Consider the following 14514-nt stretch of genomic DNA (forward strand, 5'->3'; position numbering starts at 1 on the left):
TTTGGGGAAACTATTAGTATTAACCATAAGACTTCTTTTATAATATCCTAACATTGAAACTGGAAATTAGGAAGTGTACATAGTATCACATTATTGAGGCATTTGAGAGAATCAATAGACTTTCCTTTTCAGAATCTTTAATATTAATTAATACTAATTAAAAGGATGTTTGAAGTACAGCTCACATATCACTTTAGATACTAAGCCAAAATAGAAGTCAAGGAATACATTTCAGTAATTTTAATGATGTTTTTTTACTCAGGACAATGCATGTGACATTTCCAGCAGGAATTATGAGAAATAGGGGAACCTTGCTCATCTTTGTAGTCCATTTATTTATTCACACAACACATATTTTTTTTAATATTTATTTATTTACTTTGAGAGAGAGAGTGAACGAGCACGTGAGTAGGGGAAGGGCAGAGTGAGAGGGAGAGAATGAATGCCAAGCAGGCTCCACACTGTCAGTGCAAAGGTGGAGGCAGGGCTTGATCTTACAAACCATGAGATCATGACCTAAGCAGAAATCAAGAGTCAGACGCTTAGCCAACTGAACCACCCTGGTGCCCCCCACAACACATATTTAAGGAGTGTCTACTGTGTGCTCAGCATGTTCTAGATATGGTGGATACAGCTGGGAACAAAGACCACCTTCAGGGAACTTCTATTCTAGTTATGTCATAGAACGTAGGAAGCAGGAAGTTCTCAGTGTAAGTAAGGAATCTGACACCTGTGTGAGGTTTATAAAGAGCAGGTCTTAACAAGATTTGAGGATTTGAGTCTAGGTCATTTTTTTTTAGGTAAAGCCAATGTTGGCTCACCAGTTAGATCTCTACTGTGGAATATTCCCAAGTTAAATGTTGATGCTGGATTCATTTCCCATCATACCTAGTGAACCACTTTCCCCTGTTGTATTAACCTTTATACAGAGTCATTTTTTTCTTACTATTTGAGGTATTTTGAATCTTTGATAATTTCATGCAAATGTAAATTATTTGATCTCCCCAAAGATACACACACACACACACACACACACACACACACATTGCATATATGTTTTATATGATCCAGATACACACATACGCATATGTATAATGTGCCTGGGATCAGATTACTTCAACTGTTAGAAGTAAGCAACACTGGGGCGCTTGGGTGGCTCAGTCGGTTGAGTGGCCGACTTTGGCTCAGGTCATGATCTCGCGGTCCGTGAGTTTGAGCCCCATGTCGGCTCTGTGCTGACAGCTTGGAGCCTGGAGCCTGTTTCCGATTCTGTGTCTCCCTCTCTCTGACCCTCCCCCGTTCATGCTCTGTCTCTCTCTGTCTCAAAAATAAATAAACGTTAAAAAAAAGAAATAAAAGAAGCAGCACTGAATCTTCTTTCACGTAAGTGTCACCAAATGCAAATAGGGTTTTATCTCTGTGTCTCTAACCTACACAGTTCCAGAAGTGCCTCCTTCAGAAGTCAGTGGAGGAGGTGGGAGCCGGTCTGAGCTGGTGATAACCTGGGATGTAAGTGTCTGGGCACCATCCTCCCCCATGGGGGGTTGTTGTTCCCACCATGGCCTCCTGAGTGGCACTGGTGGTGGTACTGGAGGGAGTGGTAATGTTAGTAGCTTAAATTTTTGAATGCTTACTCTATGCTGATCACTGTTTCCAGCATTTTGTGTATGGTTTTGTTTTGTTTTGTTTTGTTTTCCATTTCACTCTTGGAACATTTTATAGATGAAAACACCAAGGCATAGAGAATATTAAATAATTTGCCCAGGGTCATTTGGCTGGTAAACATAGGGGTGAGAGTCAAGTCCTGGCTGTTTTCTCTCAAGCTGTCCTCACGGCTTTCCATGCAGCTGTAACCCCACTGACGCACACCCACTGATTCCAGCAGGTGCTTCCTTCCTGGCCATGCTCTCAGCTCTTGCTTTATGTTGTAATTAGGAAAAATTTTAATTAACACATTTGAAGTCAAAAAGCATGAGAATTGGCTGTGTTGTTTGAAGATGTTGATGAAAAACTAGAAAGTTAAGAGATCGTGATGGAGTGTCAGTAGGAATTTTTGACACGATCTAAACACAGCTTTGACCTTAATACACTGTTTTTTACTTTCTTTTTTTTTTTTTATAGTTTTACTCCTTTTGTATTTAACCATCTAATCAGTGGGCAATTTCTTTCCTTAGACTCAACATTAGGGATTAGATGATTTTTATTTGATTTAAGAGATGAGGTATATTCAACTAAAAGCGTATCTTATGATACATAAGTCACATTGGAGCTACAGAGTGCTCAAAAAGATTTGAATAACTTTAGCAAATTCTAATTAGTTATCTGGATGGCTATGAAAGAGTGGCATATGTCTGTTTAAAAGCAGCTGACTGTGCCACTGACCTTTTTCTCCTTTTTTTATATAACCGCTTAATACGATGTCAATTATTATTTGATGGCTTTTGCAAAAGAATAAGGATTATAGCTTCATTTATTTTTATCTCACTCTCATGTGTAAGGGTGATTTAATATGTCTTTCCTTTGTAGCCAGTCCCTGAAGAACTGCAGAATGGTGAAGGTTTTGGTTATGTTGTTGCTTTCCGTCCCCTTGGAGTTACCAACTGGATCCAGACAGTGGTTACATCTCCTGATACCCCAAGATATGTCTTTAGGAATGAAAGCATCGTGCCATTTTCACTGTATGAAGTTAAAGTGGGTGTTTATAATAACAAAGGCGAAGGACCATTTAGCCCGGTGACAACAGTGTTCTCTGCAGAAGAAGGTATGGAAAACATTTTGATTATATATCAGTTCCAACCTAATAAACCACTTATGCTCCAAAAACTGATTTGGAAGTTCTTTGTGACTTCAGATAAATTTCTTCCAAAGGATAATGACTGAAGTCACAGTGAGATTCACATTTCAGGTGGTAAACATCAACCATGCCTACTTGGAAGTACCAGACTCACTAGTCAGAGGATGTAACTATTGGCTAAAAATCTCTTGATGAGCTGGGGCACCTAAGTGGCTCAGGTGGTTAGGCAGCCACCTCTTGGTTTCTGATCACGTCATGATCTGATGGTTCGGGAGTTTGAGCCCTGAGTCAGGCTCCAACCTGACAGCATAGAGCCTGCTTGGGATTCTCTCTCCCTCTCTCTCTGCCCCTCCCCCACTGTCAAAGTAAATAACCCTTATAAAAATCTTGATGAAGAGTGCATTCAAGTCCCAGTTTGTGAAGCAAGAAACAACACAGTGTTCCACAACTTTCTTCTTTTGGGGATAAGATTAAGATATTCTCTTGGGAATGCCCTAATCTCAGGTTTTATAGTGTGTCCTGTGACCTGCAAATAGGATGTTAGCAGGGTGGACAGAGAGGACCGGAAGTGTGACATGGAGAGGTGTGCAATGTGCAGACTCGAGAATGTGATGCACCAGCTCCAGCCAGTCCACTCTGGACCCATTCCACTTCTCTGCCTTTCTTCTACACCTGCCCCAACTATGGTATCTCTTTAGAAAATAGTATTATTAGGAGAATCATATGAAATTGCCGTTTTATGGGACAAAAGCAGCTGAATATTGGCTCTCACATGGGGTTCTACTTAATAAGAATGACAGGAGCTAACATGTATTGAATACTTACCATCTGCCAGACTTTATCTAATTTGGATTTTCCAAGGAGGAATTACACATAGGCACTATTATTATTGTCCATTTATACATAAGAAAATGGAAATTTAATAAGAGAAATTCATAGACTTGCCACACTCCATACAGACTTGCTAAGCTAGTATTTTAACCCAGAGCCTTCGCTCTTAACCATTCTGAACTCATGAAATGTGATTATACAGTGTCTTCTCTACCCCCAGCACCTTGCAGTAAATTGAAAAACATGGTCCACAGTTGTTGTGTCTAAAATAATAAGAAGACTCAATTTTTTTTAATACCCCCGACACTATTCTTATCCTCTCTTTTTCTACAGAGTTTGGAGAGAAAAACAAACAGGTAGTATAAACTTTTGCAAAAAAAAAAAAAGAAAGAAAGAAAGCCTTCATATTAATAGCCAGACCCCATTTCCAAGAGTTGCCAAAGATTTTCATTACAAAGGCAGGGATCTGTGGAAAGATGGCAGTTAACCAGGGAGTTTTTCAGACACTGCCTACCATGTGCACCGTGGATTGGAAAGGCTGGCAGTTAGAAGGAGGGACAACTACAGACTTTCGCCCTCTCCTCCTCTGCCCTTTCCTCCTTCTGTTACTATTCTTGCCACTAATGATGAGTTCGGTAAAGGTCTTTCTATTTCAAACATCAGAAACACATTTGACTTATCTGTGAGAAAGGTAAGGGATTTGGTGGAAATGTACTAGGACTTATCCAATCAAAGTAAGTTTTAAATAGCACACCTCATAAAGATCATTAATCAGAGAAGCTCTGGGGCCTCAGAAACCATCTACCTCTGTAGGGTGTCACGCGTGGTTGACTGACCTCAAGTACTCCTTCCTTATTTGTCCAAACCAAATTTCGAATACTCAGGAGAAAAAAATCCAATAGGTCCTTCCTTGGACCAAGACTCTGTCTCACTATCAATAAGCATGGCCCAGAAGAAGGATCATTTAACACAGAAATGGATATCAGGGCAGGGGGAGCCTCTGCTCAGAGCTGTGCCCTGAGAGGAGAGAATCACTGTGAGCCCCTAAAGCTGCTAAGAGTTGTTTATTACAAAAGGATCTTTTTGTTGTGTTATAAGTTCTGTGCATGCCTGTCTACTCCTTCAGAACAGTGAACTCCTGGAAGTTGGCCCATCTTACTTGAGTGTGCCCCTGTTATGGGCCTTGAATACAGAAGGCACTCACTAAATGCTTATTGAATAAATGAACTCTGTAAAGCATGACTTTGTTTGGCAAAACATAATAAATAAATAAACAGACAGCCTTTGTGGGCATAGGAGTGCCCAAGCAAGAGCTGTGGGATGAAAGGGAGAGAACAAAGGAAAAGAAGGGAAGAAAAGGTACCAAGAAAAAAGTACAACAGAGGAAAGAACAGGTTCCTATGGCTGTTTAGCAAGGAAAAGCCCATTGACTCCCAAGGAATGGAAATAGACCAAGACATGGTTCATGTTTTCAACTAATTTTATAATCTACTTAGTTGAATTTTCAAATACATTACAGTACTTTTTTGAAAACAAAAGCTTCAATAGATTTTTGAATTAAGTACCAAAATAATAACTGTATTTCACTTTCTGTTGCCAAACAGAGCCTACAATAGCTCCATCTCAAGTGTCTGCAAATAGCCTGTCTTCCTCAGAAATTGAAGTGTCATGGAACACCATTCCTTGGAAGTTAAGCAATGGACATTTACTTGGCTATGAGGTAATTTCTTTTAAAACTAATTAGACTGTGTATGTATGTTGCTGTGGTACCTTGTCTCCTTTAATTTAAACTTCTTTTCAACAATGACATCTTAACTAAAGTCTGACTTTTATTGAAATTTTACCACCACATTGTCCCATGTGATTATCAGTGGATATTGAGTTTAACTCAACGAGTTGAATGAAAATAACTTGGGATAGAAAAGGAAAAAAAAAAACAGTAATATGGAAGGAGATCATATATCAATCAGATGGGCTAAATCTTTTAAATAGATTGCCTAGAAAATAAGAATGAGATTGAACTGCATTATTAAGTTCAAAGATATTTATGCCAACAGGAAAACTCTTTCCTCCAGCTCTTTGTCTTACTTTTTTGGTGGCCTTGTTACATTGCACTCTTTTAGGTTCTTGAGAAGATAGCTGTCTGTAACTTAATTCTTGCCTTCAGTCTGAGACCTAATTCTTACTTTCAAAGAACTCTGTTTGGGGGCACCTGGGATTAAACATCCAACTCTCGGTTTCAGCCTATGTTATGATCTCAAGATTTTGTGAGTTCGAACCCTGTGTTGGGCTCTGTGCTGACAATGCAGAGCCTGCTTAGGAATCTCTCTGTCTTTTTGCCCCACCCCACTCTCTCTCTCTCTCTTTCTCTCTCTCTCTCTCTCTCTCTCTCTCTCAAAATAAACTTAAACTTTAAAAAGGAAAAGTAAGCAGACACAGAGAAAATGGAAAACATTCCAGATTAAGGAAGGCATGTTGGAGAAGTAGAGGAGTAGAAACTCGCCTGCAGAAGAAAGTTCCTGTGGGAAGGACAACTACAGATAGACACAGGAGAGCCAGGCTCCAATGGCTTTGAATGTTGAGAAGAACCATCCAGACTGGGTGCCATGTTTAATAGGGAGCAATTGGAAGTGGGAGCAGTTGAGCTGAGAACTCACAAGATGAAAGGTCTTAAGACTTCTCTGACAGTGATATTCCAAGAGTTACAGTTATGATTTCATCCCGACCTACAGCCATCTTTTTTGGAAACTTCCCTCACATTTGTAACTCCTGATTCAGTGACAGGTTTTCACAGGCACATTTGCAACACAGGACCATAGACCCCACCACTTGCCTATGTAACCTCAAATTATTGCAACCACGGTGGCCATCAGATCCATAGACAGTTAAGCTGAGCTAGTCAGATTCTTATTTGATATGTTGCACTAAGCGATATAGAGATTGTAATCACTGAGTGTAATGCAGTGATATGTCGAATTTAGGACTCGGTTAAGGCTTCTCAAGTGAAGGCCGTGGGCAAGCAGGACAAAGCTGGTCTGCAGAGATGAGATGGAACAGACATATTCCCATACAGCTCCAGTGAATGGAGGAGACAGGGACCCGTGAAGGCTTAGAGAAAGCAACACAGAATACCTCTTTGACAATTGTGCAATTCCTAAGTCACCTCACTGTCTTCTTTTTCATAATGACACCTTGCCCTTCTTTTCAGTAAACTCCCTTTATATTTGAACTTAGAGAGTTTCTGTTTCTGGTAACCAAACATTGACTTGAATAAATATTAATGATAACATAGAGAAAAGGTAGACTAAAGCAGTGATGCTCTAAGAGGGCACCATGTGCTACCTGTACCAGAATTACACAAATTTTTGCTAAAGTTGAACCCCCAGAGCCCTCCCTGGACTCCCTGAACCCAAACATCTAGGAATGAGTCTTATTAATGTATATTTTTAGTAGGCATCCATAGGGAAATATCTTCTTGCCCCTTAAACACAGGACACTCAGGTCCTGACATGAAGAAACTTAATCAGAGACAGAGCTGCCCAGACTTAAAGAAGTAAAACCCCACACAGATACAGCAAACCAACTTTATCAGCATCTTAAAGGAAGCCAAGAACATTTAGTTGGAAAGTTCCTTTAATTCCAGGACAGTGAATGGAAGCACTGAAAGGTGGTGGGCAGCCCGTGGTAGCTCCCAAATGATTACAGCAATGGCATTGTTGGGACAGATAGGTCAGATGGAAGGAAATGCAAAGGAAAGTAGTTCTGAGCTCAAACCTGCGCTAAACCTTGACTCTGTCATTCCCTGGATGTGCTAGAAAAGTTGCATAAACTTTGTGAGCCTCATTTTCCTCACCTGCAGAATGGTGCAGTAGTTGGCTCAACCTCATTAGGATTTGGGGAGTATTGAATGATACTAGACACTTAATATGCTTTTCACAGTTTCTGGCTCATAATAATAAGCAACACGTAAGTACACGTCATATCTCAGAAGAATTTTGAAATATCAACTTATGGAATTTTCCCCAGTAAATATCCTCAAGCCGTTCTTCAACTCTAAGCTTCTTTGCCTCCAGAGAGTTTATGATGGTTGTCAAGAGAAGTTGCCTGTAAGAGCCCTTTCTTCCTAGCTTCCTAGATTCCAAAGCTCAAGCCCTTAAGGAGCTAGTTTCATATATCCTGGAGGGTAAGAAGAGAGAAATGCCACTGAGGAAAAAATACAAGAGAAATTTTGGGTGACCTTGGTGGAAACAAACATCTGAGGCTTATGGCCTCATAGCTTTCTATCTGGCAGTGTCCATGTTGGTAGCAAGACCACAAGGAGGGAACAGATGTATTTCCCATATGCAGCAATGATCACTGATTTCCCATTTTCCAAGCACCGTCCAGGAACTGACGGGATCAAACCAGTGTAATAGTAAGTTTTCTTGGCGAGGGTGTGGGAATAGGGACCCCCGCAGTGATTGAGGTTGAATTTCCCATTAGCTGAGTGGGATATGAAGCTCCATGGTTAAATCAAATTAACTTAAATAAAATTTAAGAAAAAAACATATTTTGCATGCCTAAAAAAGTAGATGGAGATACACATCCCCCATTCATAACTTTGTCATTTACAAACCATTACACAGGATCATAATTTGAGAGCTGGTTGTAGTTTGTGAAATAGTTAAGAGAAATAAGCAAGGGAATATGTGGAAATGGGCTTTGTGGGTTTTCAAGCACCACAGCAAAGCTAGCCGTTGCTGGCAATTGTTTGGCAGCATAGAGGCAGACAGATGTTAATTTTGCAATATATAAATTTAAGATGATAAGAATAGTCTATAAGAGGGGCGCCTGGTAAATAAACATTAAAAAAAATTTAAAAAGGGGTGTCTGGGTGGCTCAGTCGGTTGAGTGTCTGACTTCAGCTCAGGTCATGATCTCACAGTTCATGGGTTCGAGCCCTGCGTTGGGCTCTGTGATGACAACTCAGAGCCTGGAGCCTGCTTGGGATTCTGTGTCTCCCTCTCTCCCTGCCCCTCCCCGGCTCACACTCTGTCTCTGTCTCTCTGTCTCTCAAAAATAAATAAACATTAAAAAAATTTTTTTAAACAAAAAATAAAAAAGAGGGGTGCCTGGGTGCCTCAGTCAGTTAAGCATCGAGCTCTTGATTTCAGCTCAGGTCATGATCTCACACAGTCATGAGATTGAGCTCCACATCAGGCTATACACTGGGCGTGGAGCCTGCCTAAGATTCTTTCTCTCCCTCTCCCTCTCCCTCTGCCTCTGTCTCTCTCTTTCAAAAAACAAACAAAACAAAAAAAAAAAGAATATTCTATAAGAAAGCTGAAGCATACCTCTGTTGGTCATGTCAGGAAACAGAGAGTAATCGAATGAAAGAGAAAACCAAATAATGCAAGCAGAGCCAGCATAGTGTCTTACAAAGTCCACACCATCTTAGAATGAGACAGACTTGCATTCATCCCCACTCAGATCAAATGGAAGCTTCCATAAGGGACGTGGAACTCTGCTGGTTTATTCAGTGCCAAGAGTCCTATCTGGTACACAGGAGGCATGCAAACAATATGTGTTGATTAGATAAATGCAGTTTTGACTCCGCTCTCTTACTGCTGTGTGGCCTTGAACAAGTTATTAAAGCTCTCCAACGTTCAGTTAAAATAAAGATGGTAATAGTAAATAACATACTGCATCACTGGAGAATCAAATGAGATAAAGCCGCTACTGTCAAAATGGCCCAGAGAGACTTGGGCTTTTCTCTGTTTTGAGTATTGGTCATTGGGATGAGATTTCTTTGGGGGAAAAAGTTTGAAAAGCAGTGAAGAAATATGGAAACAAACACTTACACAGTGACTATTGTTTCTGTTGGTGCTGTTGTTGCCGTTGGGGTAGGAAGCAAAAAATGAGACAGGCAATGAGAAAATGGGACTTCCTTGAAATTAATTGTGAGTTGGGGTGCACTGGCTCTGCCCTGGGTATATAAAGAACAGCAGACCTAATATCCAAATGCGGCATGGATACGCATGTTGAAAGGAAACAACTAGTGAAAATGTCTTTCCCGAGTGCTTGTTAGGTAGGAAGGCAAAGAAAACAAACTAAGAGAAAGATAGACTAATCAGGAAAATCTTAAGAAATAATTTATATAGTTACACCAAGATAAGAATATATATTTTCTTAGGTTCAATAATGACTCAAGCACTAACATGGAGAGACAAACGACTTAGCAGAGTGTTTAATTACCAGTCATGTGGCTAACTTTCTGGGTTGCAGTTTCCCCAATATGGCTTTAAAATTGTTAATAGCTCCTGCTTTTCTCTCATCTCAGTGAGGGTTGATCATGTGCCACCTGGCATGCTGAGCACACATCATCATTAGCATCTAGACTAATTTTCTTTCTGATTTGACCAAGTAGTAGTTGAGGAGCTCATTTCCCTGGGCTCCAATTTATTTCATCTGCTAAGCTATAACACTCAGGCTCAGATCTTTTCTTGTGCCCTTTGGATAGGAACAAGAGATACAGATGTGATAAAGAGGATGCGGCATGTTTAAGTTCATGGGTAGCGGGTGCCGGAGGAGCAAAAGCTCCAAAGTTAGAGCATAATATATACCATCAGTTTCTTTAAAGCCATTATGTGTCTTGAAAAAATAAAAGTTGGGAGAATGACCTTAATAAGTGATTGAAACAGAAGTCTACAAGTGTGAAATAATACAGATTAGCGTATTTGGAGGAAACCTAGTAGATTTTTTTTAAAGTGTATGGGGGGAGCATAACCAAAAATGTAAGCAAAATGCCAAACTGTAACTTCACTGGTACCTTCGTCCTGCCTCCTGTTCTAAATAGCTCTACACAATGTGCTTAGTTCCTAACATTGTAATTACAATGGGAAAAGATGTCAAATATTTGAGTAATTTTTGGAGAGTATGAAAATTCTGTCAGAAAAAAAGAACTATGTATTGAGTCTAATTCCTTACTATCAGGCAAAGAATTAACTTCATCTTAGAATGAGTTGAATGTCCATAGGAAAATTGGAGAGAGACAATTAAGATATATTTAAACAATTAGAAATCAGGCAAAAATGAATTCAAGTAAATGAAATGTAGAACTTTGGCTCAGGGGAAGGATGGGTTATGCTAGAGAGAACAGCAACTAGTGTGTAAGTGAGGGTTGCCCAAATGGAGTTGTGTGTGTGTGTGTGTGTGTGTGTGTGTGTGTGTGTGTGTGTTTCAGATATAACTGACATACAACATTATATTAATTTCAGGTATACAACATAATGAGTCAATATCTGTATATATTGTGAGATGGTCACCGCAGTAAGTCTGGTTAACTAACATCCATCACCACACATACTTACAAATCTTGTATGTATGCGATGAGGACTTTTAAGATCTACCTTTGCCATTACCATTGCTTTACATTAGGTCCCCATGACTTTTATTTTATAACTGGAAGTTTGTGTTCTTTATTAGACAAAGGTGATCCCTAGGAAACTGGGTCTCAGCGTTGAGGGATCCAGGGGAATAAATATCTCGGCCTCTCTCCTCCCATATTCTCATCTGCCTTCCGTTGGCCAAATCCAGTGAGAAGCCAGGGTCAAGGGTCGAATAGCACACAGGCCATCCTGAGAGCTGAGAACCAATTAAAGAAGAGTAGAAGACAGATCTGGATTTGTGTTCTAAAACACTGTTGACTGCATTTTTGCTGCCTTATGTTTATTTAAGTATGTTTGGTGTCTAACAGCTAAGTTGAAATATTTGTCACTCTGAAAATCTTTAAGCATATACAAAATTATTTTAGTCTATTAAAATAGTATTTCTGACTTAATACCTGTATTTTAATGGCTGAAAAAGTGCCGTTTTTTCAATAGATTATTTTTATAGATTGCATCTTGTGTTAAGTTTTAATTAAGTGAAATCCTTTGAGGAATGATATTAAGGACTCCTCACAGCAGGGACATCAGTTTTTGGAAGGACCAAATTACTTGCAGAAACAGAGGTAGCATTTTAAATCCTGACATTCCTCAGGTTTGTTTCTGTTTACTCATACAGATAAAAATATTTTGGCTTGTGATATGGTTTTATGGTTCTGAAGAAAAATAATTATTTTATCTCCTCAAGCAGTTAGAATTCCAGTGTCTCATAGATGCACAGAATATTAGGATTGAGTACTTAGCTTGGTGGATGAAAGGAAAAAACCATCTCTTCGTCTCTGCTGTATCCGCCAAACACTTCTTACACCAAATACATGAGGGGTTTTCTCTACGCTGATCAATTCTCTGATGTCTGTTGGGTGTCCTAAAATTCAGTTCAGTTCTGACACCATAAACCTGGAGTTAGCTTCAGATCCCACAAATTAAGGGCTAAGTCCCTAAGACTACCTGCCTCCCCCACACATACACTTCAGATGCGTCTAGTACGTCTGATTGGCTGAAAATCAGGGGTTCCACAACCTCCTCCTTGGGTTTGAGATCTTGCCGGTACGATTCACAAAACTCAGGAAAGCGCTTTATTTACTATTATCCGTTTATCATAAAGGATACGACAACCAAATGGAAGAGATTCATAAGACGTGGTGTGTGGGAAGAGGCACAGAACTTCCATGCCCTCTCCAGGAGCTCTACCGTCCCAGTACCTTGGTGTGGTCACCAAGGCTTTCTGAACCCTTCCAGGAGGGCTTCTCATGAAGGCTTCACGACCTAGGCATAGATGGTTAAATCGGTGATATTTAGTCAACCTGAGTAACTCAACCTCTAGCCTCTTGTCAGTAGGTGAGGCTGCAAGTTCCCACCCTCAAATTATAAGGTTGGTCCCCCTGGCAACCAGCCCCTTTCTTAAGGTATCCTGCAGCCACAGATAGCTCATTAGCATACATACTGACACATCTCTTTGGAGATTCCAAGGGTTTGGAGCGATCTGTATGCCAGGAAACCTTGGCAGAGACCAAATATATATTTCTTAGTATGTCCCAGTGAATCTCTGTAGTGGGAAGGATGGAGATGGGATTGGTTTAAATCATCCAGCAATACTGAATGCTTAGTATGTGCAGGCTTTGCTGTGAGTGGTAGAGCTGTGGTAATGACCAAGACAGACACTGCTTCAGATGTGTGTCCCCAGCTTGGCATCTGCCTCTCCTGCTGTCCTCCATGCCCAGAAATGCAGTGGTTTCTCTTCACAGGTGCACACTCCGCACTAGCAAACCAAGGCACAGTGACACACAGCTGTTCAAGAGGGTGAACTATAACTCAGGTCTATCGTGATAGGAAAATGTTGAGAGCCAGCTATTCTTATCACACTGTCCTTTGCAGTAGATTTACTGTTTATTTCCCTCCCACACACTAAACTCAGAGTTTACTTTGTGAAAATTTCTGTGTGTCTTCAGTTCTGGAATATTCTCGGACATTTTATTTTCTCTTTTGATTGTTGCCTTTTCCTTAATCCTTCCTGGAACTCGGGTTGGAACTTCTCATTTGACTTCGATATCTCTTAACTTTGTTTTCATTATTTTTTTTTTTCTCCACGTTCAGGGTTTATTAAATCTCTTTTCCATCATGTAGTCTTCAGTTTAATTCTGTCACTGATTTTACTTTTTAATACTGTATTTTTCTGGTATTTTTCAAATACACCCAATTTGGGTTTGTTTTTAATCTTCTATTCTTGGCAAATACAGATTCAGTTCCTTCTGTAATAAGTCTGGACATTTTAAATATACTTATTTTAAGATCCACTTCAGATCACTATCTTGTAGCCAGTCTCCCACTAGTTGAATCTCCTAAGTTTCTTTCTTGTTAGCGGGTTCTTCATGTGTTTTCTAATATTTTTCTCTGCTCATCTTTAGTAGATGCAACTTTCATGTTCTGTCTTTGTTACATTAACTCTTTTACACCAAATATAACATATATTTATGTATGCATATATATTTATATATATATGCATATATTTATTCTCTATCATCTTTTTTTTTAATTGAAGTATAGTAGACACACTCAAAACAGTTATATTTGCAGAGATTTTCCTTCAATGTGGATATTTTTCCTTTCTTCTTCCCTGCATTGTGGTTATGTCTATAAAATCTGAATTAGCACAGAGTGATATTTTGTTTTCTCAGGTGTAGGACTTTTACCCAGAACACAGCTGGGAGGAAAGACATGGTCTTAGTCTTTAATAAAAGATAATTTTCTTTCCTTTATTTTTCTTACGTTATTTTTTTCCTTTCCCTCCTTTGAAAAAAGACTATCGGGGCACCTGGGTGGCTCAGTTGGTTGAGAGACCGACTTCAGCTTATGGTTGGTGAGTTCCAGCCCTGCATCGGGCTCACTGCTATCAGCACAGAGCCCACTTCAGATCCTCTCTCCCCCTCTCTCTTTGCCCCTCCTCCACTCATTCTCTCTCTCCCTCCCTCTCTCTCTCTTTCTCGAAAATAAATAAATATTTTTTAAAAATGTAATTATCTACCCTTATAAATATTCTTGACCAAAAGTTTATAGAACACAATTGATTAACTACTCACAGAAAATTGGGAATATTAATGTACTGCCTTGTTTCTTTATGTTTGAGTTAATACACATATATTCAATTTTTTAAGTAAAGCTATGTAAGAAGATTACATAATCAATTCTAACTAATATATTCCAATTTGGTGCAAATTTTCTCCATTGTCTATATATTTCTAATATGTGTCAGAAACTTAGATCTAAAAATAAATCTCTCGTTCTGGTACACGGAGTACTTCAGAAGCATAGTGCTATCAAGGACTTTTAAGTGCTTTCTGTAAATTTATTAACGATATTCTTTATGCCAATTGAAAATTATTTTCATTTCTTCTTTGAATTAGTCATGTAAGGAACACTTCTGTAGACAACTTATATTGAAGTGATTTGACCTATCAGAAAAAGAGT

At 39.4% G+C, this 14514-nt stretch overlaps 1 protein-coding gene across 3 annotated transcripts in view; it reads left to right on the forward strand.

The window, feature by feature from the left end:
• The window catches only part of CNTN3 (contactin 3), a 352529-nt gene that overhangs the window by 315832 nt on the left and 22183 nt on the right, over nt 1-14514 (forward strand). For all 3 annotated transcript variants that reach the window (XM_040492151.1, XM_040492152.1, XM_040492153.1), the window contains 3 exons: nt 1439-1509; nt 2527-2761; nt 5230-5345. In XM_040492151.1, coding sequence (XP_040348085.1) covers nt 1439-1509; nt 2527-2761; nt 5230-5345 — 422 coding nt within the window. The remainder of the gene's footprint in view (nt 1-1438; nt 1510-2526; nt 2762-5229; nt 5346-14514) is intronic.

This window comes from Herpailurus yagouaroundi, unplaced genomic scaffold, assembly GCF_014898765.1.
Source record: "Herpailurus yagouaroundi ecotype Mexico unplaced genomic scaffold, PumYag 183, whole genome shotgun sequence".
Taxonomy (NCBI): Eukaryota; Metazoa; Chordata; class Mammalia; order Carnivora; family Felidae; genus Herpailurus; species Herpailurus yagouaroundi.